We start from the raw sequence: 27114 nt of genomic DNA on the forward strand, positions 1-27114 counted from the left end.
GAAAGTTTGCCAATGCCAAGCAAGAACCAGCCTTGGACGGATGTGGTGTAGGACAAATGTTTTTATTTAGAAGCTGTTTCCAGGCACAGAAGGAAGGTGAAGTTTATTAATAAGACATGGTACACAAAGACACAAATGTGTCTAGTTGGCAGCGATGGTCTGCTGAATCCATTGCACATAGTTGCAGACCTTGGTGTAAACGCCAGGTCTGCCTTTCAGAGCACAGCCATAGCCCCAGGAGACGATGCCCTGGAGTTGTCCATCGCAGACCACAGGGCCTCCAGAGTCACCCTGAGAAGAGGGAAAAGACCATCAGAACTCTTAGTTATGCATAGGTGAAAGAATGGGGTGCAAGATGTCCCTCCATTGTGCTGGGGCCATTTTCCTAGGCTGATTATCCTCCATGAAGCACTTTCTCTTCCCTTGGAAATTCAACCTTCCCTCTACTTACACTATTCCTAATCTTTCTCCTCTCTTCACCAGCCTCTCCTCTTTTAATTAGGCCAAGGAGAGGTGAGGATGGGAGAGCTTTAATGCTGCCCAACTCCTCTGCTCTTTCTACTAGGTTTCCTTGCACAATTTACCTCCACAGAAGTAACTTGATGTTCTGTCTGCACACCATCTTCTGTGTGCCTTTTTATTCTTAAGCCTAGCTGTGAAAATCACAGAAATAAAACTTATAATTTGTCCTATAGCAATCCCTCACCCCTCACTGTAAGTCTCAGGGACAGTATTACAACTGCTCTCTGTCAGGAAAGAGGAACTATAATGGCAAAGAATGCAACTGAGCTGGAGAAGGAGGAGCTCAGAGACACTCACCTGGCAAGAGTCCTTTCCACCCTCCAGGAAGCCAAGGCAGACCATGTTGCTGGTAATTTTGCCTGGGTAGGCATTGCGGCAGGCAGTGTCAGAGAGGACGGGAGCCTTCAGACACTGCAGGAGATCAGGGTAGTTGACTGTTGAGTGTAAGAATGAAAATGGAAGATTACCAACAGTGTTCTTGGAAATTCAAGATCCTCGTCTTCTTTCCCAGTGCTCCCACATTTTCTCGAAATTTGCCAATGACTTTTAGTTTTAGAGAGCAACATGTTTCTGGAATGTTTTCCAAATAGTTCTAATCAGTGAATTGTTCTTTCTCTGACACTGGCATCAGTGATGTCAAATCTTAACATCTAGAGCAGTGATTTTCAACCGGTGTGCTGTGAGAGGGTCTTAGGTGTGCCACAAAAACTTTCAAAAATCATTAAGTTATTTTTGAAAGAAGTTCAAAGTACAGTAAGTATATTCCATTTTTTTAAACTCCTTTTTTTCAGTCAACGCAGTTTAAATGTGCCATGGAAGTTTAACTATAGGTTCAAGGGTGCCGTGAGATAAAAAAGTTGAAAAATCGTGATGTTGACACGATTTGCCAAGTGGCTATATGCTTCAGGCAGCACCAAATCCCTTAGCCTCTGCTCTGTTTGCCTCCTTGGTTTCTAGTTCTATGCACATCACTAATTACACTTTATTAAATACCTTGATGTCTTTGTAATAGTTCATTATTGTTATGTCGTCTGCATGGTCCCAGCAAGGGAATCTTCCTTTTTTCAATTCATATATTCTAAGACTCCCTGTATCCCAACAGTATCCTCAGGAACCCATACCTTGAGTGAGAATTTGGACTAACTGCCCCTTGATGTGCCTTTGGCCTCCAATTCCTCAAACTTGGTACTTCTGTTCCAGATGACACTTACCGCCACTGCTGAGAGTATTGCCCCAGCCAGAGATGAGGCACTGAGTGCCGACAGCTGCACAGGATTTTGGTAGAGAGATTGTGGACACTCGAGAGTTGATCTTGGCTTTTGAACTCAGCTTAATTAGCATGATGTCGTTATCCATGGTGGCTGAATTGTATCCAGGGTGGGTGATGATCTTGGCAGCATTAATGAACTGCTCACTTCCCTCAAGAACTTCTATGTCATGTTCTCCCAGACGCACCTGGATTCGTCTGGATTAAAGGATGAGCATTCTCTCACTATCAAATTTGAGCTTCTTCCCTTTCTCCTGACTCCTTACTCATGAGCATAAACACAGATATCACCTTCTTTAAACATTCATTCTCACAGTTCATTGAGCACTTACGGTAGCATTGTGTACTGTCACATGTATAGGGTAGAGTATCCCTTAGGTAAATGTAACTACAAGTACAGACTCATAGCCTGCCATCTTGTTAGAATAGTAAAGAATAGGATCCCAATAAAATAGTTGGAAATGCAAAAGGAATTGGTGGAGATTTATCGTTTTCCACTGTTTGGGATCACCAATTATAGGGAGAGGAGGCAAGAGTCAGAGAAATGGCAGAATATTAGGGGAGCAGAATGAGCCATGCTTATTTTTTATGCTACATAGGGAGTTTTAACTATTTCATTATCTTCATCTGTCATTTTTTTCTGACTAAGCTATAATGATTAGGATTATGTTCTAATTCATGTCTTAAGCTATTTCTCCAAATACTTTATCACTATTTTCTTCCCATGACTTTAGTATCACCATTTGGGAAGGCACCATGACTCTAACAGGTAGGTATTTCTCCATACAAAAGTCCCTTAGTACATTATACAGTGCATGAGAGAGAGAATAAAATGTCTTCTAAAATCTGAATACCTCAAACATAACTCTGTGCTTTACCTTGATTGTGCTTTGGCAGAACTAGAAGATAGGTTGAACTTACAACATAGGAAAATGAGTATCAGTCACTTACGACTTGTAGCAGTGAGCTGCAGATACCACCCACTGGTCACTGATGAGGGAGCCACCGCAGAAGTGGTAGCCAGAGTTCAGGGACACCTGGTAGGGGACGGAATTCTTCTGACAAGTGTATCCTCCGACAATCTTGTCGTCATCATCATTGGTGGGAAAAGCAACTGATAGGAAAAATTGGGGAACTATTTGTGAATCAGATCCATTTTGTAATTTCTACACCACCATGAAGTTTTCACAGATTAGCCAGAAAAGAGAAGATGGTGTTTTCTTGTCTCACATAATTATGAAATGGTGGTTTTAGGTAATTTTGGAGAAAATTTTATTACTGTACACTTTTAACATGTACTCCATATATGCATTATTAGTATCTATCATTTAACTGATGTTTTCAATTTTATAAGCACATTGTTTTTATGTATCTTTAAGATAGACCATTCCTCCCCTACACACAAAGATCAGAGGCTCTTTATATAATAAATACCACCCTGAAGACCACTGCATGAGGATATAAAGAATAATTGTTGCACAGAACTCTGCTCAGCAGTTAGGTGCAAAGGTTTTCAGAAATCGTGCTGAATTTTGTCATAGTTGGTGGAACACCAGTATGGGACAGATGTTACTAATACTGATTTATCTTCTATCTGTCACAGAATTGAATTCTTTTAGAAGAAGGTTTTAGAAACCACCTGAGAATGTTTTGGCCTGGAAGGAAATGGGCAATATTATCTTTTTGCTCTCCCAATTTCTCTCATTGGTTCCAGCCTAAAAATTTTGTAAACATTTAGAACATTGTAAGATTTCCCTTTCCAACTTTTCCTTTTACCCCAATTATATTTCTAACATTTATCACTTTATTCAGCATTGTGAACTCTCCCCCACTGATTTATTAAGATTTCTTGCAGCTCCAAAAGTTTGTGGCTATAAGTGCCTCATTGTTCAAAAAATTTTAAATTATTTTAGGAAACAATTTTTTTAGACATGTAGGCAGCTGTATTGAATTTATAACTGCTCAATTTGGGAAAATTAAGTATTAAGTTTTAGCAGTATGAAATTTAGTAGTAAAAAGGTAGAAATAGTCACTCATTTTTTTCATGATTGAATGATATGTTTCTTATACCAGGGAGATTTCATTTTTTTTTTTAATTCGTGAGAAATGAAATATCTTTGTGTGTTAAGACTCCCTGGCTCTAAATCACTTGGCCTTTAGTATAGAAAAGACTCAGGCTGTGATGCTGACAGCCTCTTCAGGGGGGCCCAATATCAGTTCCATTTATTAAGTCCAAATTCTTAGAACAGTCAAGAAAAGCACTTCCATCATGTGGACTATCCTTTGCTTTTCTCTCCTTTTCTCAAAAAATCTACCCAGAAGTTGAGAGCAAGTTCTGATTCTTTGTGTCTTCCACCCTGATCGTTCCTGCTCATGTGGTTTTCCTTGAAGAAGTGATATTTAATTAACAAACATAAGTGCTATACATTGTTGCTTCAACATTTTAAATTTCTCAAGTACAGAGACCAGATTCAGCTTTCATCACTGTCTTCCAAAGTATGAAGTGCAAACTCAAGTAGATTATAGACATCTGATGATTCCCTCAATGAAAGACTCACCCGCAGCTCCCAGGAAAGCAAGGAAGATGAAGGTCTTCATGGCTGCTCACCACGTCTGGACCGGGGAGTGGGATGAAGGTTTTGCATACACAGGTATTTATATTTCCAGATTGGTCACTGATTCCCATGGCCACAGGTGCCAAAAATTGATTTCACTGCAAATTCACAAATCTAAATTTAGAATTCAATTCTGTAACAGGTTTCAGAAGATAACTCAGTATTAAACTTAAACATTTGCTCACTTTTCCAGAAGGTTATGGGAATGAAAGTAGCACACTCACCTGGTGGGAACTGTTCCCCACAATAGGAAAGTAAGGTGGAGTGAAGTCACAGGATAGAGCTGCAGGTGCCCTGATTCCCAGACAGAAGTCTTAGGTACTTGGTTGTCTCAATTGTGAACTTTTATCCAAAGGACTATCTTTTATCCAAATGACTATCTTTGTTATTATATATATTATATATTTTTTCTTATGGTAGCACTGGTCTTTTATAGCCACATTAATTTTTTTATTAATAGGAACAACTTATTTCCCTGAGAAGAGGAAAACTGTTCTTAATCGAAATTATAACAGGTAAAAGAAGGGAAGTGAAAGAATGTTTAGTTACATTTATTTAAAGTTTACTGTATATCGGGAATTTTCCAAATATTTTGCTCATATTAATTTAGTAATCTTCACAACCATCAACCAGATACCTATTATAATCCCCATATTACCTATAGGAAAGCTAAGCACACAAAACTATAGGGGAGTGGACCAAAATCTCACAGTAAGAACATAGTAGAATAAGGATTACAACCCAGGAAATCCGGCTTTAGAGTCAGAAAGCTGATTTATTAAGATTTCTTGCAGCTCCAAAAGTTTGTGGCTATCTTATATGGAGCCTTGCTTCGAAGTTTGCCTCTGAAGAAAATACTTTTCTGTTACTATGCAACACTTCCCGCAGTCAGTTGACCACCATCTGGATACAAAGATAACACAGAATTCTTGGCCGCTGATAACACAACTGAAATGGATAGAGTGCTCCCCATGTGTCAGGCACCAGAAGGGGCTCCCATGCCTCTCCTCACTTGGTCCTCACACACAGCACCGTAAGCCTTGTGCCACAATTTTCACCATTTGAGAAAAGTGGGCGAGGGAGCTTTGGGAAGTCAAGTGTTTTTCTCAAGGTTTCCTTCCTATTAAGTGACCAATCCAGGGTTCAAACTCAAGCAGCCTCTCTTCAGGATCACGATCTCAATTATCGTGCTGTAAACCTATTTAGGAAGAACAGTCTGAAGTCCACCAAAGTAAGGGCTAACTCAAAGGAGTATTCAGAATTTTGGAAAATCCAAGAAATGGGTTCCTGGAGCAGGAATAGTCAGAATTAATGGGACAAGACAGAAGTGTCAAGAGTGAATGAATCTCGATGAGAAATAACCCTAGCTGGATATGGCCAGAGTCCACACCTAAACAGTGTATCTGAAATAGTCTTCCAGGAGGTTATTTCCATGTAAGAGAATGATTGCTCCTGATTTTCTCTTTCATTTACATCTGAAATCTTCCTGCTATCAGCTAACTTATTCAAAGGCAGAGTTTCTCAACCTTGGGACTATTGACATTTTGAGTCAGAGAATTCTTCCTTTTTTAAATTTATTTTGTATTTGAAATTAATATGAGGGTGCACATTTTTAGGTTACATTGTCCTCACTTCCAGGGTAAAGTTCTATTTGTAAAAGAGCCCCTCACCCAGGGGGTGTGTTATACACCCTCGCAATGTGCACCTTAGCTAAGATCCCGCCTCAGCTCCCTCCTTCTGCCCGTTGTCTTCCCTCCCTCCCTCCTTCCCCTTCCTGCTTCCCTCTACCCCCACACTGGACCCTATGAGTGTTTTATTATTCTTATGAGCACGTAATTGTTTATATATTAATTTCATATTAGTATGGAGTACATTGGAAGATAATTCTTTCTTGTGGGTAACTGTCCTGTGCTTTGTCACAGTGACAAATGCCTCTGGGAAGCAAAGCCATGCCCAGTTGAGAACCACAGCTCTAAGGGGGAAAGAAGGGCAAAGGGGCTTCGCCTCTGAGGCTGTTGTCTACAGAAAGCGCCTTGAGATTTGGGGTAACATAAGCACCCAATGCCTACTGAATGAATGCTGGTGAAGGGAACTGCTCAATGATACATTAAAGGTATTAGTCCCTTAGAATGAGGACACATTAAAGATTAAGGAGCAGGGCTGGAGTGGGGAAGGTGGCTCTTCACCTCCTATTCAATGCTTTCCATTGCTAACACCTCCATCTGAGAGATATGAGAAGTTGTATGATTATAAATCACACCTGAAGCTTTACCAGAGACTCATCTGAGACCTGGGTCCATATGAAAAATGCAGTGTCTCAGAGCAGAACATTCATGATTGGACTGCTATGCCCTAGAGACCTGCCTCTGGTATCCCTGGGACCTTGTCACATGGATTCCTTCCAGGAGGAAAAGGTGGGGGCTGATAGGTGGGGGAAGGGGATGGAGTAGTTATCTAGGATCAAGTTCAATTTCCCCCCTAAAAACCCTGGCAAAGGAAGGTGATCATGTCTGGCTGATGTTAATAGCTCTCCAGTAGTGGACATGTGGGGGAAACTTCCAAGTGATGGTTTCCAGACTTCATTTATTTCCCTTCCACTCACATTTTCCTGCAAGTAAACCATTTACATTTTGATTTTAAAATAGACTTCTTTTCCTTAGTCTTTCCTTAAGCAATAACATTGATACCTCATGTGTTAGTAAAATTAATATATGCTTTTCAAATAAAAATCATCATCTGAGTCCTACCTAAAATCATGTTGAAAACTACTAATGATGCAGATATTACACTTTGGGAAACCTGGTGTAAAGCAGATGCTTGGAAAATGAGAGTGGGAAAAAGGCATGTTTGTCACTGACGCACAGGGGGTGAACAAACCTGAAAAAGCTGTTCTTGCATTGTATGGAAGCTTGGACCTATAAGACACACTGCACTTCGGAGATACTGTGAATCATTCTGTAATGCTTGACACTGGAAAATTAGATTGCAAGTTCTTAGACTCAATGAAGTATTCTTTTTTTTTTTTCTTTCTTTTATTTATTTTTTTGAGACAGAATCTCACTATGTTGCCCTCAGTAGAGTGCTGTGCTATCACAGCTCACAGCAACCTCAAACTCTTGGGCTTAAGAGATTCTCTTGCCTCAGCCTCCCATGTAGCTAGGACCACAGGTGCCTGCCACACACCCAGCTATTTTTTTGTTGCAGTTGTCATTGTTGTTTAGCTGGCCTGGGCCGGGTTCGAACCTGCCAGTCTCGGTGCATGTGGCCGGCACCTTAACCACTGTGCTACAGGCGCCAAGCCATCAATGAAGTATTCTTGTCAGCATTTCATGTATGTAAACCTTTGGTTCTCACTGACTTCTCACTTACAACCAACACAGAACCTGTGATAGTGTCTGTGGTCTCCTTCCTGAGCCTCTTCTCATAGTAGAATCTGTGAACTATGACAAGTGCCCATATTCCTTTTGCCCGGGAGAGGTAGTTGGTAGCTATACTTCTTTCCCCAACTTCAAATGCACAGGAGCCCAGAGGCATGTGTCTATATTTAATTAGTCTGTATTTGTCACCTGTCTTTCCCATGCACGTGGCTTAGTGGCCTTGGAGGAGTATTTAAGCTTGTATCTACACTGCAGCTGATTGGGTTCCAGAAACTATATTGACATTTACATTGGCAAGAAGTAAATGCACCAGCCCCATACGGCGATTGCATAGTCTTTTCTTTCACATGGGCTCTGTTTTTCTTTTTCCTTAGCTTCTTCAGCCACTATTCTAGTTATCACATCACTGGTTACTGGAGCTTTTCTGGCTTTTAACCACTCCAATGTGTAGGGAGAATTTTAAATAAGACTTCTTTCCTTAACAAAAGTACTAAGGAATACTAAAAACGAAAATGACATGACGATTAGGGTAACAAAAGTACAAAAGGGAACAAGGATCAAAGTATGTGCTTGTGAAATAACCTTGATGCCAACCTGAGCATTGCGCTAAGCTGCATTTTTAATATTGGCAACCCATAGAAAATTAGTGTTAGTAAATAGTATGTTCTTTCTTGGGAAAGTGACCACTAGAACCAGGCATGAGTGTCCTTGAGAACCCTGCCCAAGGGTAGAATTAGTTTGGAGGCATTTCTACCCTTGCTACTGGTGATTCATAAAACTGTTTGCAGCAGTCAGAAAATTCTTTCAATAAAGGGAACAAACAGTAAGTGTTTTAGGTTATGTAGGCAACGTGTCTCCATCACAACTACTCAGCTGTGTGCCATGACAACAGTCCTAAACAATATGAAAATGCATGCGTGTGGCCCTGTTGCTGTGAAACTTCATTTACTAAAATAGACTGCAGGCCAGATGTTTCCCCAGGCCATAGTTGGTCAGCCCTGCTCCAGAAGATAGGGAACAAACCATTTAAATATCCCATATCCAGAATGAAAGTCAAGCACCCATGGACAGAGGGAAGCTGAGGTCAGTTTGAAAGGCTAGCAGGGGTCCTCAAACTACGGCCCGCGGGCCACATACCGCAGTGTGATTGCATTTGTTCCCATTTTGTTTTTTTACTTCGAAATAAGATATGTGCAGTGTGCATAGGAATTTGTTCATAGTTTTTTTTAGAACTATAGTCCGGCCCTCCAACAGTCTGAGCGACAGTGAACTGGCCCCCTGTTTGAAAAGTTTGAGGACCCCTGGTAATGAAGGCAATGGAATTGGGATTCAGATCACAAGAAGAGGGTCATAAAGACAGAATTCCTTATTTGTGCCTGCACCTCTCTGCCTGGGCCTGCTCTCCTAACACAATGAGTTAGCAGGCCCCAGAGTGAGGCAGGGAGTCCTGCGGGTGGTATAAACTGCCCCTACTGGAGCAGACTTTTGGTCTGTAGCAGTGAGCTGCCCACAGCACCCACAGGCTGCTGCTGATGGACGGTGCCCCACACTGGTGGGATCCAACATGCAGGGGCACCTGGTAGGTAGGGGAAGGTGTCCTGGTTACAGGTATATCCCCCAACAAACTGTAACAAACTGGTCATCCTCTTTATTGCCATTCATGGATAAAGCTCCTAGAGATGAGGAAGAGGAGGAAGACAACAGTTGAAGATTATGTTTTGTTTTAAAACTTCTGGCTAAGAGGTAGATTTAAAACTAGCCATGATAGCCTTCAGGCAAGAACGCTGCTGTGCTCTGGTAGCCTAGACCTATTCTTTTTTTCTTTTCCCAAATAAAACATTTCTTTTAAACCTACTGTTTTAAAATAAAATACTCATCCATGTAGAAAATTTAAGCAGAATTATAATACGGTATGTGCATAAATTAAGCAATACAGAGAAAAAAATTATCTCAAATTCTAATCATTGAAAATAACCACTCTAAACATGCAGCAGAAATTCCTACAAGGATTAACTTTCAAAACGACAAATTTGCCTACTCTGCAATGCTTTCAAAAGCTAAACAAATTTTACAGAAATGCCCTCATCTCTTTAGCATGATGAATATTGTTACGGGGTTAATCATAAATATACATTCAAAGGAAAGTGTGGGTTTTTCAGGAGTGACCCCAACTGGTGAAGAACTGCTCATGAATTTCCTGGTTTCGTAAGATTTTATTGAAATGACATGAAGACCCCTCTTAAACAGAACTCAGCCATCACCTGAAGGATGAAATGCTTTCAATACAAGTGATATGTAAATGATTTTCTCACTGTACACATTCTCTCTCTTTGCTTTTTTTCTCTATTCTCCATCTATTATAATCCTCAAATAATAATTGTTTTCTTCAACATGTTCTTTGAATGTTGATGGGACCAGAGACATGTGTCTATATTTAATTAGTATACCTTGCTTGGTTAATTCCCACTCATCCTTTAAGTCTCTACCAGGGAGAACTCTGATCCCACCTGTATCTATCTCCCAGCTCAAATCAGGCCTTCCTGAGCTTCCTCAATGGACTCAACTTTTCTTTGGTAATTTACTTCCAAATGACCACTAGTGATCACTTCCCATACAAGTGATATGTAAATGATTTTCTCACTGTTCACATTCTCTCTCTTTGCTTTTTTCCTTTATGCTCCATCTATTGTAATCCTCAAATAATAATTGTTTTTATCTACATAGTCTTTGAATGTTGATGGGAACATTATATACCCCATTATTTTATGATCAGTCGAATATCTTATGACAAATTTTAAATGTTATTTTACCTAAACATGGGCTGTGTCTCAGCATCTAGAATATTCATACACACCAAAAGATGTCTATGGGCTTTCAAGACATTGTTATTGTTTTTTGCCCCCTTTCACACAGTATCCATTGCCTTCAGGGTCCTCCAACAGATTCACAGTCAGCGGGTGTTTGGTGACAAGAGCAGAGCATGGGACCAGCCTTTGAGAACTTAAGCTTCAGGGAAGGCCCTCAAATGCTTAGGGTTTCTATGGGTTGCCAATATTAAAAATGCAGCTTAGCGCAGATGCTCAGGTTGGCATCAAGGTTATTTCACAAGCACATACTTTGGTCCTTGTTCCCTTTTATACTTTTGTTACCCTAAGAAAAAAGTTTCTGGTTGTGGTTCTGAGGCCTGGAGTCCTAGCAAGATGAATAGGTGGTGATTAGACTGTGCACCTGGGGATGTTGGATGGCAACCCTCCCCCCACTTTCAAGGGAAGTAAGAGTAAGAAGCACATGTTGGGCTGTCAGGAACAGCTGTTGTTGAACCTTAGGCAATCTGCAAAGACTGACAGCTGAAGAGGGGTTTGTGCCAGGAAAGGAGGAAAAAGAAAGTGATTAAGATAATGCCTGTGACCTCAAGGAGATCAAATACAAGGGAGACAGGTACTCACATAATCATCTGTGTGTATGGGAGGGAAAATCTAGGACTTTTAGGACCAAGAAATTGGCATTGCTACCTAGAGAACAGGAAGTGTGTGTGTGCTCAGGTATGTACATACCCATGTGTATTCCTAGCTCTGTCCACTGTGATGGTGAGGGTAAGGTCACCCCAAAAGCACAGATCTCACGTCCATTCTTGTTTTTCAAATATCCTTGTCCACTGAAAGGAATCAAGTCTCTTGGGAGAAATAGCAGACACTGAGACAATCTGGGAAAGCCGACAACCCCTCCCCATGCCATAAAGCAGGGACGCGCTCCCAGAACGATGGGGATTCTGGAAGAAAGGAGGGCTGGAGAAAGGGAATGAGTCTTATATTCCCCATATTCTTCTATTCTCCTTCAGACAGTACTTGACACACATTGAAAACAAAATAGTATTGTGTATCTTTTAAAATAAAAATTAGTACCCAAATCTCCTTCATGCTAGGCAAACTTATTTTTATCAGTTACAATCCATTCTTATATCCCAAGATCATGTTCTCTTCTCTGTAAAGTCACCAATACAATTACACCGAGGCCAACTATATCACATGACAAACACAATTTTTTAATGGTTAGATCTGCCCCTTATGTGTGGTCACTTACTGGTTTCCATTTCATACATCTATATTTTGATTAATTAAGCAAATACATGTTAGCTTTCTGTGCCCTGTGTTTAGACAGCAGTAACATTGGGGTGCACGTCTATACTGATTGATTCACATTGTTTCAGAGTTGGCCAGAGTGTTGGAAGTAATTACTTAACCCTCTTTCTACAACCAGGTTTCATGGACGAGGAAATTAAAAAGACACATAAAAACTAATTATATTTTAATCTTCTTAAGGCATATATTCTCCAAACCAGATGCTATGTGTGAACATATTAAGCAAATCTTATTGCTCCTATCAGCCTAGAAGCATTGCAAAGATGAGAACATTATTTACAAAGGCTTTTTGAACAAACTGAAATTGCCTATATTCTCCATGAGAGTCTCTTTTACTTCCTGCTCTATGAACGGGGCCTGACATATAGTTTTGTGTTCAAAAAATACTCGTTGAATAATTTTTTTTTTATTAAATCATAGCTGTGTACATTGATATGATCATGGGGCAACATTCACTAGCTTTACAAACCATTTACCAATTTTTAAAAAGGATGTCCCAAGTGTGTATATAGAGATGGTGGTTGCTGGGGGTGTTTCACAAGTAGGCGATAGTTATAGTTGTTAAACTTTTTCTTTGGGGCTTCAAATGCCATCTTGCCCTGTACAGTCCCCACCTTAAATCTTGCTGCCTAATCCCTTTTTGTATTTCTGCACTCCCAAGGCTGCTATGTCAGAGTCTGATGCCTGAGATTTTCAGGTATCAGATGAGGGTAATGCGCCTCTTTGACCTCGAGGAGGAGCTGTGACTTTACTGAAATTCCTGAGTTAGGAGGAGGAAGAAGATAGGAGGTTAAGGAGAGAGAGACTAAGGAAGGTGGAAAGTGCTCTGCCGTCAGGACATGCTCCTTGTTCTAGTTGAGAGATGATGTGTGGACAACTCGAAGATACTAAAGTCTGTTCCACATGGACTTCTCCAATCTGCAGAGCACCGCTCTGCTGTCTCTTTGCTCATATCCTTAGGGTTTTTTGTTCTTGTGCAGTTTTATCACTGTGTGTCACTCCATATTTGGGTCCAGCACCCCAAGTAGCTGAGCTGCTCCCTGGGAGTAAACATTGCAGAATAGTCCTCCTGTGTCTCCTTCAGCAGCCATGGAGGGTACTCCCTCCCTAGTAGTGTTACATTCATGTGTCTTAAAACAATGCAAATTGCTCTAGAGAAGGGCTCCCATGAGACAGGCAAGGCAGCCTCTCTGAGTTCGTCAGGATGAGGGAGGAGAAGCCACGTGGGCTTGTCCTGGGTCCAAGAGAGGCAGTTTGAGGACATCTGCCCAAGGGAAGGTGTCTACGTGTGAGGGGAGGAGAGTACTGCAAGTAGAGAGAGGAAGCAGAGACCCAGTTGTGTGCCGCAGGGGCAGACAACTGAGCAAAAAAGCCACTGTCTGAGGATCCTACCCTGGCACCCTCAGCCCTGACAAGCTGGTGCCGAACACCTCCGGATGTGCCAGTGCAAAGCGTGAACGGGAAGGGGGAAGTGTGAGGGGCAGACACTAACAGGAGCACAGACATCCCAAGCAAGCCCTCTCCCAGAGCCAGGAAACAAGCCAGAAGACAGAAACCTGAACAGGGGGACAAAGGTCTCATCCTGTGCGGCGCTGCCATGGGCTCCAGACTCTTCTGCTGTGTGGCCCTTTGTCTCCTGGGAGTAGGTGAGTCCCAGGCACGGGTGGGATATCTCTGTCCTGACACTTCTATCAATAGCTTTTTTCATGGAACTGTCTCATAAGGCTCCCTCTTGGGCTTAGATTAAATTTTGCTTCTTACTCTCAGAGGCCCTGTGGACACTGCAATTACCCAGACACTAAAACACCTGGTCACAGCAGTGGGACATAAAAGGACCTTGAAGTGTGAGAAGCTTTTGGGACATAATTCTAAGTACTGGTATAGACAGAAGGCTAAGAAATCACTGGAGCTCATCATGTTCTTCTACAACTACAAGGAACTCTTTGAAACATCTCTGTTCCAAGTCGCTTCATACCCAACTATCCGGACAGTTCTGACTTACACTGTCACGTGGATGCCCTGGAGACACAAGACACAGCCACATATCTCTGTGCCAGCAGCAAAGGCACAGCCATGCAGAGCCGCTGGCTCCCTGTGCACAGACCTCTTGGGTCTAGTTAGGAAGCTGTGGGGGAATATGTGCCCCGGAACCCTGAGACCTGGTACAGCAGGATGCTGAGAAATCTCAGACCATGATACCACCTGCCAGTCCATTGGATGGGGCTGAGTTCCATGCCAAGATCCCAGCAGCCTGGGAGCCAGCAAGGCCTTGCACAAGACCGTGCCCACAATTGAATATAGTACAGTGCTCTCAAGTGCAAGCTGTGCCAAGTATCTTCCAGTTGGCTTGTGCTCCAGGAAGTCTTGTGAAGCACCTAACACGCAAGCCACACCCATCCTCCTTCCAATAAAGACCTTTTTCTGACTTCTTTTTAGTGACCATCAGATTAGAAAATATGCTCAGACTTTTTCAAAAACACTTCCTCCCCTTCCCAAGTGGCTCTGTCAAGGGCAATAGTCCCTGACTGCTTTGAATGTGGGTCACACTCCTGCTGCATATTTGAGGCCACTTTGTCACTTCCTAGGCAACTAGTCTCCCGTCTTTGGGGCCCATTGCCATATCCTGTGGTATCTATAAAAATTCTACATATAGTGACAAAGTGACACTCAAGGCCTCGGCTTGTCATGGGCTCCCCTCTTCCACTTGGGCCCTAGCACTTTCATGCTTGATTCTCTTTCCTTCTGTCTCTTCAAATCTAATGCTACTTCTTCACATTCTTCATTATGAGCTGCAGTGTCTGACGTCCCTAGACAGTCAAGCATGACAAGTATAAGACCACCTCCTGACACTGCTGGCCTGGACATTATACTTGGGGTTGTCTTTCCTAAGCCCCACATTTTCCTGCACTGCCCCAGTAATGGCCCTCCATCCTGCATCAGCGCCCAGAGGCTGATCACAGCCCTGAGCCCTGGGCTTTCACGTATCTGCAGGGACACAAAGACTCTCTCCTCCCTCCTGTAGAGGGTTATTGAGGGAAAGTAGATGCTACCAGAGACACAGATAACTTTTCCAGACCCCGCCCAGGAGACCACAGGAGCTCAAAATGCCCCTCCTCTGTTTCTGAGAACCAGAGGTTTGAATGAGGAGAGGCTTCATTTCGGTGAGCCTGCCATGAAGGCCTGGTTCCTATGTTGGACGATTTTTAGTTTCCTGGATGCAGGTGGATCCATAGGGCTCTAGGAAATTCTCGTTTCGGACTTAACTAAGCTGACAACCATTCTCTTCATCTTCTTTTTTTTTCCCACAGGGCACACAGAACCTGGAGTCATCCAGATCCCCACCCATCAGGTCACAGAGATGGGACAGCAAGTAATCTTGAGGTGTGATCCTATTTCTGGTCACTTATACTTCTATTGGTACCAACAGGTTTGGGGACAGAAACTGGAATTTCTGGTTTCCTTCTATAATGACAATGTCTTAGATAAGTCTGGAATATTCAATGATCGATTCTTGGTTGAAAGGCAGAAGGGGTCATATTTGACTCTGAAGATCCAGCCCACAAAGCTGGAGGACTCAGCTGTGTACCTCTGTGCCAGCAGCTCAGCCACAGCCTTGCAAAGACACCTCCAGGCTGTGCACAAATTCTCGGAGACTTAACTCTCTCCCAGATACCAGCACCCTTTCCTGCCTAGAAGAAAGAAGTCTGGTTGGGTTTGTTGTCACAACTGTCTCTAAATAGACGCCTACCTGAAATTAAATTACCAAGGTAGGATATCTTGGGCAGAAATGGCCAAAGGGCACAGGATAAGTAGAATTTTTATAGATACCATGGGATATGACTGTGGGCCCCAGAGATGGGAGACTAGTTGCCCAGGAAGTGACAAAGTGACTCATCTTCTCCTTATTTCCATTCTGCTATTTTTGTTGCATATTTTTTTTGTTTTAGTTATTTTGGGAAAAAATAATGCATAGGATGTAGAGATGATTAATGAATGGGGCTCAGGACAGGTGTTTACCTGAGAGTATAGAAGATTCCTGAGGTAAATCTTCATAATGACAAGGGGCTCAGGTCAAGGGTATAAATATCAGTGAGTCTTGCCCAGGATATGCTCAAACCCAGGATGATGTGATGGCCCTGTGAACCTGGCGAGGGGCACTGGGATAACAATGTTAGTCCACATGAGGAGCTAAGGGAATGAGCTAATGGGTCAGGGCATTGGGATGCCGTGGCTTGGATTCTATAGAAACAGACACAAAATGTTCAGTAGTCTGGCTCACCTGGCCTCCTGCCAGCAGGCAGATGCTAGGACAGGGATGACGATTCCTTCCCCACTATTGCTGCCACACCACTGCCCTAGCAAAGCACCCTTGTCACCACAGGTGTGCCAGGGCTTAGGGCAGTTGTTCTCTTCTATAACTGCTCCAATGGAAACACCAGAGACAGTCTGAACCAGGATCGGAGGAAGAGGAATGGGAGGAGAGCCGAGCTTACTCAGAAGTTGTCCCTCAGATGTGTCTCATAGTCCAACACCACAAAGGAGCCATGAAGCTGAAGAAGTGGAGGGGTATCTTGCCCATAGCTGCAATTTTGTGTTTTTGGGGTTACAGAGCATTTATTTTGACCCAAAACTGAAGATATGCAATCTTTCCCTGCCCCACAGTGTCCATCCATCCCGGGCACCACTGCATGATTGACGTCAGGGATAGAGAGGCCATGTGTGCACCAGGCAGTGTGGGCCCTGCACGGCCATGGTGCAGTAGGCAGGGTACAGGAGGCTACTTATTCAGCTTTCTCAAGGGAGACATGGACACCACCTTGGCCTCCTCCACCACAATGATGGGACAGAGGAAGGAGGGACCCTGTGCCTTTCCAGCTGGCCTCTGTTTAACTATTTCTTTTGTCTCTTCTCTCTCCCTGGTTTGTGGTCACCGGATCTTGTTTTCTCACACAATTAATAATTCATTTTGAATGATGGATACTGTATATAAAAAAATAATACAGGCAACTTGAGGATTTAATGATTTAATCTTTCTTGGAAAGGATTCATTATTGCTTCTACTAGGACACTGCAGCAGGGGCAGGTCACCTCCACTTAGCTGATGACTGAGCGTGATCGGAGCTGGGCTTCAGCCTTCATGATGGCAGTTCGCTTTTACTCTGAGGCTGTGGTCATTTCAGTTCCAAACTAAATTTCTAGATGATTCTTGACAGCTTTACTGAAGTACAATTTACATAAGGTAATATTTGCCCATTTTAAGTGTGCATTTCAATAAATTTAATAAATTTCATGGATGTGCAGCTATCACTATGACCCAGGCTTAAAAATCTCCATTCCTCCCCCCCAAGAATTCCTTTTTGCCCATTTTCAGGCAAACCCTGACACACTTCCACCCCACGGCCTGCGGGCTTTATGGATCCTCTTCTAGTCAATGGCTATGAAAATAAATGTTCCCCAGATCGAACAGATGACTCTCTGCAAAGTCATTCACATCTCCATCTTCCCTTTAGAAGATGCTATTAAATTGGCAAATGACTTTAAGAGAGAAAAGTTTTTTTTTTTGTTTGTTTGTTTTGAGACAGAGCCTCAAGCTGTCGCCCTGGGTAGAGTGCTGTGGCATCACAGCTCACAGCAACCTCTAACTCCTGGGCTCAAGCGATTCTCCTGCCTCTGCCTCCCAAGTAGCTGGGACTACAGGCACCTGCAATAATGCCCGGCTATTCTTTGGTTGCAGCTGTCATTGTTGTTTGGCAGGCCTGGGCTGAATTCGAACCCGCCAGCTCAGGTGTATGTGGCTGGCACCTTAGTCACTTGAGCCACAGGCACCGAGCCTGTAGATTTATCTTTTATCTTTGAGAGATAAATTTCCTAAGTCCTGGCTGCCTCAGTAGTTCCAAATGACCTATAATTTATATCTATTTTATTTCATGGGCTTTCCTAGCTGTTTTGGTGGGAGTGTTCTACAACAATCCAGTTAGCAAACTCGGAAAGCCAGTCTTTGTATTTTTTAAAGGCAGGGAGTATTTGAGTGTGTTTCTATTTTGAGTGAAAGCAGCCAGAGAAAGGAAGGAGTGAAGCCCCTCTGCCCTCCCATGTGTGTTTCTATTTGTCAGACAACCACCACTTTGTGGCCTGTGGGCCCCTGCAGGCCACCTGAGTCTTGGCATCTTTGACCCTGAAGCCACAAGGAGGAGCTGTGACTCTACTGAGACTCAGAACCCTGAGGAAGGGCTGAGACAATCTCTGGATGGGATAGGGTTAAGGGAAAGACTGGCTTTATCTACAACATGAGCACAGGTGGTCTGCAGAGGCTGCGAGGCAGTGCTGAGATGTGAGGGTTGAGGCAGACTGCTCACTTCACTTTGCACTGATGTGCACGTGTGCCTGTCCCAGCAAGAGCCTAGACTGCCATTTTGGCTCCATGAGAGCCTGCATGGGAATACAAAGAAGGAGCTTTGAGCTGTGCAGGCTGACAGCCCACAGCATGTGCGGGCTGAGGACTCTTTCTTGAGAGGAATGAGAGAGGGCCCGGGGCTGGGCCTCTGCTTCAGCTTGGCCCAGCGCAGCTGAGCCCTTCTAGGCAGGGAGCTCCTGGGGTCAAAGAAGAGAGCCTACCTGGCCACAGGGTCCTTAGGGGTCTTGCAGAGATGGCAATAACCACAGGGAATCCATTATTAGGCCTCAGGGACCTAGAGCTCCATCTCCTTCACCTGAGATATCAGGAATTTCAGCTAGAAAGGGTTTTTTCCTCATCCCTTTTGTGAATGGTCCTCTACATTCTTAGAACGGGAGTGTCTATCACTGATAGAAAACTGCTCTTCTGGGTTTGAGCAAATGGTTCTGTCAAAACGGGAGCAAGACGTTCCCTTATGGACTCCATCTCCAGCTTCTATCTCTATCTGCAAACACACAGAGATGCTGTATCTGTCCAGAAGTCAAAACACCCAACGACATCCAGGCACGTAGAGGTAGAAAAGGAGGTGGCCTTGGCAGATATCCAGGACACATTCCTGACTCATGACTTTTCATTTTATTTTCCCTGAAGGTTCCTGTTTCACCTTTAATGAACAAGCATTTGAAATTTACTGGGTTCTTAGCTATCCAAAAATACAGCAAAATCACATTTGATGAAGGTTCTAGTTATGCAGCAGGAGGAAGCTTCGGAATTTCTACACACTCTCCCATATGTGTTCTACCTACTGCCCAAAGGGAATGTTTCCCACACAGCTTAACATGTAATCCACTAGCCCTTCTGCGAAAGTTAATTTTTCGATTCATCTTTCAATGGGACAAAGAAATCTGCTAAAAGATAGTCAACTTCTGGGTATATACCTAGTAGAGGAATTATAGGATTGAATGGCAGGTCTATTTTTAGATCTCTAAGTGTTCTCCAAACATCTTTCCAAAAGGAATGTATTAATTTGCATTCCCACCAGCAGTGCAGGAGTGTTCCCTTACTCAGAAGACCAAAAATCACATTACAACAAAGATGTTTGCACCAGAATGTTTATTGCAGCCCAACTCACAATTGCTAAGTCATGGAAAAAGCCCAAGTGCCCATCGACCCACGAATGGATTAATAAACTGTGGTATATGTACAGCATGGAATATTATGCAGCCTTAAAGAAAGATGGAGACTTTACCTTGTTCATGTTTACATGGATGGAGCTGGAACATATTCTTCTTTGTAAAGTATCCCAAGAATGGAAGAAAAAGTATCCAATATACTCAGCTCTATTATGAAACTAATTTATGGCTTTCATATGAGAGTTATAACCCAGTTATAACCTAAGAATTTGCAGTATGGGGAGAGGAAGGGGAGGGAGGGGGAAGGATAGGTGGAGGGAGGGTAATAGGTGGGATCACACCTGCAGTGCATCTTACAGGGGTACATACGAAACTTAGTAAATGTAGAATATAACTGTCTTAACACAATAGCTAAGAAAATGCCAGGAAGGCTATATTAACCAGAGTGATGAAAATGTGTTAAACTGTTTATAAAACTAGTGTATGGTGCCCCATGATCACATTAATGTACACAGCTATGATTTAAAATTAATTAAAAAAAGAATAAAGTGAATATACATCTAAAAAAAAGATAGTCAACTTATTTGTCTACACTGGACTCTTAAATTTCTTAACTTTCTGTAGTATGAGCCACTTTCAAACCTGAAAGTTAAACATATCAGAAATGCAGGAACACACACTTCTAAGCTTAACGTGAAGTATGTGAAATAATAGATTTAACCTAAGACTTGGGGATTTCAGGGTGTCTCAGGACTTTCTCTACTCCTTACGTAGCCAAACACCTTCTTCTGAGTGACAAACATAAGGTGGTGTGCAATCATTTGTCGTAGTTAATAAATAAAGCCGATGCATATGGCATTGCATTTAATTTTGTTAACTGTTGCTTTTCATGACTATAGGTTAAACATTTAGGATCGATATAATAATAGAAATGGTGAATATGAGTATTTCGAGTTGATAGATGAAATTTTAATAGAAAAAATGGCAAATAACATGAACTGATGATTTGTAAAAAGGAAAAAAAAAATAAATGATCTGTGACAGAACTTCCCTCTGGGCTTTGATCTAAACTTCAGTTTGGAAAACTGGCAGCGGCTGAGCCACCTGCAGGCTTATGATCACATAATAAGATGATGTGAATAATGACTTTTGTTTTCTTGTCACCAAGAAATGAGATTTCTATCATTAAGATCAGAGCCACCAGGAACCAGCAGCCAGCTGAGTGGAATGGAAGTGGTGCCAGGGCTCTCGTCCTCTTGAGAAAGCAATTTTGAGCACCAGTCAAGAGAGGTTCAGAATATGATGACACTGAAATCTTCGGGGGACTTTGTGCTCAGGAAACTGATTTTGACATGATTAGTCACATTAGTTGGATTTTCCTTGCATCCTATTCTGCCAGAGCACACAGCACAGCTTTCCCACATGAGTTCTTAGGTGAGTGGCGGAAGTTGTATCCTCATGGGGAGTCAGGCAAGCAGAGGCTTTTCTGAAGGTTTTGTTTTTAGAAGAAAAGACTTTTTTTTTATAAAACATACCAACACACATGTCTTTCCCATGAATACCCAAACTTTGTGTAGTTGAACAAATATAAGTATTTTAAATATTGGACAGCCCAAAATAAGACCAATGTTCAAAATCTGTGTCCTGGCATCATTCATCCCTCTTCTCATTTGTTACGTTTCTTCTGTAGGCTCTGCCCCTTCCCGCTGTCCTGTGACTCTCTGCCTTTTTGTGGATTAAGTTATCTCCACAATAAAGGCGCTAAATTTCTTCTTCATTTGCTTTCTTGATGGAGGGCCGGAAAAGCCGGGGATCCCAGCATCCACCCTCTCTCCTTTCTGTAGAGGTTTCCCCTTCTCCAATGTAGCTGGCCTTATCAGAAAAGTTGTAAGATATTAATTGATTGTTCCCTTATATTGATTGGACAATTCTTGATCGACAATAAAACCTTCTTGTTTTTCAAATCAATTCAAGGTGGGGGGAAGCAGAAGGAAGGCGTGGGGAGAGGAGAGGAGGGGGCGAGTGTGTGTGCTTCCACTTAATGGGCACGATGTTAGGGTGTATGGCACACCTCTTAGGGGTAGGCCACAATTGTAAGAGGGCTTCTACCCAACAAATGCAAACATTGTAGCCTATTTCTTTGTACCCTCAAATTAAACTGATATAAAAATAAAAATAAATAGTTAAAACCCCCCAAAACAAGAAAAATAAAAATAAAATGTAAGCTTTTGATTGTCTATACATCATTCTTTGTATCACAGATTCCGGGAAGATGAAGACGATGGGCTAGGCAGCTAGACAGGAACAAAATGCCTTTAAGCAATTACTTGATCACGGGTGCAGGGATGTGACCAAAGGCCCAAATTTATCTCTTTCTGGGCCTGATAAACTTTGGATAACTCACAGAGCTCAGGCTCTTATCAAAAGGTAAAAAAAAAAAAAAAAATTTACTTATTTTGCAATTTTTAGGTAACAAAATGTAAAACAACAAACAGAACATTAGCTCCTGTTGAGACCAGTTTCTCTATATCAGTTTCATTCCAGCATCTCTTCCAGAGGCTGTCCACCTGATTTTTTCCCAAACATTTGCATGACATAAAAGATGAATAATTATTTAAAATCTACTCTTTAAGGTCATTTTTAACATAGGTATAATTACCACAATGGTAACCTCTTGTCATATTACTCAATCCTCTCCTACCCTCCCTCCTCATCTTCCTTCTTTCCTTTCTTCCGTTGCAAAGCTTCCCAGGTCAGCTACAGGGAGCACTGAGATTGGAAAGGGGCCCTGGATGAATAAAGGCCACATCTAGGGGTGTACCAGGTAATTCTCATGGAATTTTAGAGCTAGACAGGGTGTTCAAAATTATTAATATTTATTTCAGCCCATTGTTTTATAGAAAACTACATTCTGTATAAATTATTTAAGTGTAATTGTATTACTGACCACCATGTAACATGTATTTTATATCTTAAATCTACAGAGAGTGGGTGAATTTGCTTTTGCTCCTGTCAGAATATAAGCATCTTGAGAGCGAGAATGTTGTCCCGCTCATGCTTTGTACTCACTGGTCATTAAATGATGGCAAACAAATAAAGCATGCCTGCTGTTCCGAGGAGGACAGTGGCCATTTTTAGTGACTGCATTGCTGCATCCCTGGTGCTGGTTATGTTTTCTAGGAAGCACAAATGGACCACCTGTCTTTGGAGAGGTCCCACCAGTAGTTGCCTGTGCTACACTGATAGTGGGATTTGGGGTGAGTGAGATGCCCTTCTGGCCATGGTAGTTCCCTGGTCTCCTTCCTGGCGGTTGCTAAACTCAGTCCACCAAGACTTGGACACCAAGATCGGACAGCTGGGCCTCCCTGACTCAAGCAGGTGGAGATGGGGCCCTACCAAGTTCTAAGGCTTGGAGCAGAGGGGAGGCTGGGAGGGAAAAGGAAGGGCTGTTTGAGAAGTAAAGAAGACAACAGTCCTCCACCAGGGGCGACTCAGGGATGTCTGCAGACATTGTTGGTTGTCACACTAGGACTGGTTACTGGTAGCAGGTGACAGAGGCCAGGGATACTGTTAAATATTGTGCATGCCCAGGGAAGCCCCATGACAAAGATTCATCTGATACTGCACGTGGGTAGTACTAGGATTGAGGCATTGGGTTGTAAACTTGTGTTTAAAAGGAGGGTGATATTAGAAACCTCAAGGACAGGAAAGCCATCCCATAGGTCTTGCCTGCTGTCCACGTGGTATTTACATCCACTACCATTTGCTCCCCACACACAGTGACTTCAACCTCTCCAGCAGCCTCCTGTCCTTGGAAGCTCTGCCTCTGCACTGATAAGAAAATCACAGGCTTTGGGGATGCACTTTTTACGCTCAGGGACTCATCATCAGAGTTTGCTCCTAAATTAGACCACATTCCTGCATTACATATCTGCAGCTGGTCCTCAGGGAGACCTCATGTCAATCTCTTCTGAAATAGTCAGGGAGGGGAGTCACTGAGCATTCATCAGACATTCAAAGGAGCAAAGATTCCACAGAGAACATGAAGTCCTGCATTCCTGTGAAGGGAAGTAAAAGATGCAGAGAAGGGGAAGTAGCCTGACTGAGAGAGGGGCCCAAAGGGAGAGGGAGGGAGAAAGGGCTGAGGTCCTGGGTGGGGAAGGGGAGGGGGGCTGTGGCTGGCCCAGGAGTGACTCTCAAGCTGTCCCCAGGAACCAAAACACTCCTGTAAAGCAGCAAGTGCAGGACATGAAGGAGGAGGCCAGGGCAGGGCAGCCCTGATAGCAGGGACAGCAGCTGTGACCTCACAGGCACTCCCCTCAGGGGAATGGAGCCCCAGTCCTGGGCTGGAGCCTGCCTGGCCCTCCCGCCCCTGCCATGGGCTCCAGGCTCCTCTGCTGACTGGGTCTCTGCCTCCTGGGTGCAGGTGAGTCCTCTGTCCAGGTGACACTGCCTTTCTGCCTGCCCAGAGCCACAGGCTGCTCTGGGATGTGCCTGAATTCTGCCTCTCTCCCTCACAGGCCCCTTGGACACCGCCGTTTTTCAGACTCCCAAAAACCTTGTCACACAGATGGGAAGAAAGGAGTCCCTGAATTGTGAACAAACTCTGGGTCATGATTGTAAGTATTGGTTTAAGCAGGACTCTGAGAAATTTCTGAAGATAACGTTTGCCTACAATAAAAAGGAACTCATTTTAAATGAAACCGTTCCCAACTGCTTCTTACCTCAATCTCCAGACAACCCTCATTTAAATCTTCACATCAAGATTCTGGAACCAGGTGACTCCGCTGTGTTATTTCTGTGCCAGCAGCTGGCTGAGACACAGCCCTGCAGAGTCACTGACTCCCTGTGCACAAACCTGCAGGCTCAGCCCGGAAGCTGCGGGGACCCTGTGTTCATGTGTTCTGAGCCTCACTTCTCCATTCCCTGCTGGAGTCCTGACTGAAATTCAGTCTGCAGTCCAGCCTGCCAGCACTCCCCGGAAGGCACTTCTACATTGTATACACAGGAGTCTGACAGAATTTTGTTCATGGGCTAGAGCAGACATTCACAAAAAGTTCGCCACCACCCCCACACAAAAAGACCCTGTCACATGCTGTGCTGACCTCAACTGATGGAAGCAACTCTTCCCTTTCTCTCTCTGCTGTTCTTATTTGCACACCTTGTAATAGCAGTCTAATTTGAAATACACTGTGCCTAAAAATGTTGAGTACTAGTATAAGGAGAGGAGAAAAATGTTTCAAAGATGAAAACAGAATTCAGATTATTAGTGAGTATTTTGTTTGATAGAAAAATATTAGCAGAAGCATGAAAATTCATAGCAACAGGTAAACTATCAAATAGAAAAAAACGAATGGGGAAAGTGTCGTATTTTATTCTGGCAGGTCAGAAGGCAGATTTCCTGGCATATATTTCATATTAAGGAGCCCCCCTGTGCGGGTTTGGCCTTCCTGGCAGATCTCAGAGAGAATCACAGCGTAGGACACCTTGTCTCTTCTCTCTAGCTATGTCTCAATGCCAATGTCATCCAGCTTTGAGTGACTTCTGAAATCTCTGCTGAATTTTACAGCCTCATAGAAGGTCTGCAAATGGAGAGAATTTGGCAATCACTTCATTTCAGTTCCCCTTATTTAATAGAAATATAGGAATGATTGAAATACTGTTTACCTTTCTTAAATATCATATAAAATGCATTTCAATTTCCTAGAGGATATTTGTGAATATTATCTAACACAAATACAATTCTATGACTGAAAATGTCAATCATTTTATCCTTGCCCCTACTGTTCCTTAGTGAGCTGCCCACAGGCTCCAGAGGAGCTGGGTCACTCTGCTTTGCTCTTCACTGGGGATCCAGACATAGCCAATGGCTGTTGAGTAACAAGAGGAGCGTCCAGGAGTGTGGATGACTGGAGTGCTGGAGACTCTTTGTGGTTCTCAGAGCATCCTTCCCCTTCATTCTCCCTGGGATTCCCAAAGCCATCCCAGCTGCTCAGCCGAGTGGAGTAAGGGAGATGGAGGTGGCTGAGGCCAGGCTGCTGGGAAGCCTGTAGTCCAGGCAATGAGCGGCTGTGGCCATGGGAGGAGCAGTGCTCTAGGGAGACCTCTGAGGCTGGGGCCTGGGGAAGGGGTAAGGAGGGAGTGGAGGGGAGGTTGGGAGGGGAGCCAGCCCACTGGATACCATCCTTACATCAGGTGGGAGCACAAGCTATAAACATCTTAGGCACAATAATGTGAGTTTCAAATCTGTTTCCCTTTGTCTGCATCACATGCTTGTGTTTTTCACTTTCAGTGTCTTCCCTATGTTTATTCGGAGCTCAGGAAAGCCCCAGACACTCACCTTGTCCCTTCTATGCTCCCTCAGTCCCCTTCCCATGCCTGGATCCTGGCTGGATTCACAGCCACACGGCTTGAATGAAGGACATTGGACCAGAATGGAGCCCTAGTCATCCCATCACCCTCTCTCCATAAAGCTGACCAACAGCAGAGACTAGCCGCTGAGGTCAGCAACCATTGTGAGTGACCCTGCCCGGGTGCCTGAGCAGGGAAAGTGTGTGTGTGTGGGGTGGAGTCAAGGGGGGATCTCTGTAATGAGAGGGCACCTGAGAGCAAAAGCAGCTGTCAGAGGAATGTCCTGAGGAGTGAAAAGCCTGCACTGCTCTTTCTGCCCAGCTCATCCATCCAGCCCACTCAGTTCAAATCCACCTTCTTTCAGAACCTACAAAGGGTGAAAAGAGTGGAGAAGAAATCTCCCCAGCGGTTGAGGAAATTGTCAGAAGTGATAACATCACAGGAAAACCCACCAACCAGAACCAAGGGGACCAGAGCCCAGCCCCTCACCCAGAGCATCCCAGGTACATGATACCCATCTGTGCCTGACTGTGCCATGGGCTGCGGGCTGCTCTGCTGTGTGGTCCTGTGTGTCCTGGGAGCAGGTGAGTCCTGGGTTTAAATTGGCTATTCTCAAACTCCAAGCTTTTTTCCTGTGTCTACAGCAATATCCTTCTTCCTCCTGGGCTCTGTCTGAATTTTGTCCCCTTCCACAGTCCCCATGGACACCAGAGTTACCCAGACACCAAGACACCTGGTCATGGGAATGACAGATAAGAAGTCTCTGAAATGTGAACAAAATCTGGGACATAATGCTATGTACTGGTACAAACAGGGTGACAAGAAGCCACCGGAGCTCATGTTTGCCTACTACCTAAAGGAACTCAGAGAAAACGTGACTGTGCCAAGTCGCTTCTTACCAGAGTGCCGTGACAGCTCTCACTTGCACCTTTATCTAGACACCCTGCAGCCAGAAGACTCAGCCATGTATCTCTGTGCCAGCAGCCAAGACACAGCCCTGCAGAGTCGGCTCCTCCCTGTACACAAACTTTCGGACCCAGCCAGGAAGCGGTGGGGCAACTGAGAGCTTGGTGTATCATTTCCTGTAAAAATCCTGCCAGAAGGTTCAGAGCACAGTATCATCTGCTCTTTCGACCCACGGGGCAACTTTAAATTCTCTGCACATATTTATTGTATCAGTTTCCCTTTACCTGGAAAAACACACACGCACACACATGTACATACGTATTTTGATTCGGGGTTTTTTAAATAGCTTTTTTACAGTCCTGAAATAAAACAAACCCTCTGTTCAGGATCATTTCTTTCAAGATTTTACA

The 27114-nt window shown here is 43.5% G+C and overlaps 1 protein-coding gene and 1 pseudogene across 3 annotated transcripts; one reads left to right on the forward strand and one right to left on the reverse strand.

Annotated features, from left to right (window-relative positions):
• Positions 1–141: 141 nt before the first annotated feature.
• Positions 142–26745, reverse strand: LOC128598248 (cationic trypsin-3). 2 transcript variants are annotated; one of them, XM_053608644.1, is made up of 6 exons: positions 26698–26745; positions 4348–4502; positions 2741–2903; positions 1734–1987; positions 820–956; positions 142–291 (listed from the first exon to the last, which is right to left on the reverse strand). In XM_053608644.1, exons 2-6 carry the CDS (start codon positions 4385–4387, stop codon positions 142–144), a joined length of 744 nt encoding a protein of 247 aa, XP_053464619.1. In that variant the 5' UTR covers positions 4388–4502; positions 26698–26745. The 2 variants fall into 2 exon arrangements, with proteins under 2 accessions (XP_053464619.1, XP_053464620.1); XM_053608645.1 differs by lacking the exon at positions 26698–26745 and adding an exon at positions 24172–24230.
• Positions 26102–26861, forward strand: LOC128598393 (T cell receptor beta variable 4-3-like; annotated as a pseudogene). Its single transcript, XR_008383618.1, has 2 exons — positions 26102–26382; positions 26494–26861. The product of XR_008383618.1 is annotated as a T cell receptor beta variable 4-3-like (transcript).
• The last annotated feature ends 253 nt before the right edge of the window (positions 26862–27114 follow it).

The sequence above is a fragment of the Nycticebus coucang genome, chromosome 11 (assembly GCF_027406575.1).
Source record: "Nycticebus coucang isolate mNycCou1 chromosome 11, mNycCou1.pri, whole genome shotgun sequence".
Classification (NCBI taxonomy): domain Eukaryota; kingdom Metazoa; phylum Chordata; class Mammalia; order Primates; family Lorisidae; genus Nycticebus; species Nycticebus coucang.

What these genes read in the sequence shown, in the direction of transcription:
- LOC128598248 (XM_053608644.1), bottom strand. Translation starts at nt 4,387, where the DNA reads ATGAAGACCTTCATCTTCCTTGCTTTCCTGGGAGCTGCGG. An exon ending in TGCTTTCCTGGGAGCTGCGG is followed by an intron (nt 2,904 to 4,347) that starts GTGAGTCTTTCA and finishes TTTTCCTATCAG; the next exon opens with TTGCTTTTCCCACCAATGAT. An exon ending in GTGGAAAGGACTCTTGCCAG is followed by an intron (nt 292 to 819) that starts GTGAGTGTCTCT and finishes CCCTCTTCTCAG; the next exon opens with GGTGACTCTGGAGGCCCTGT.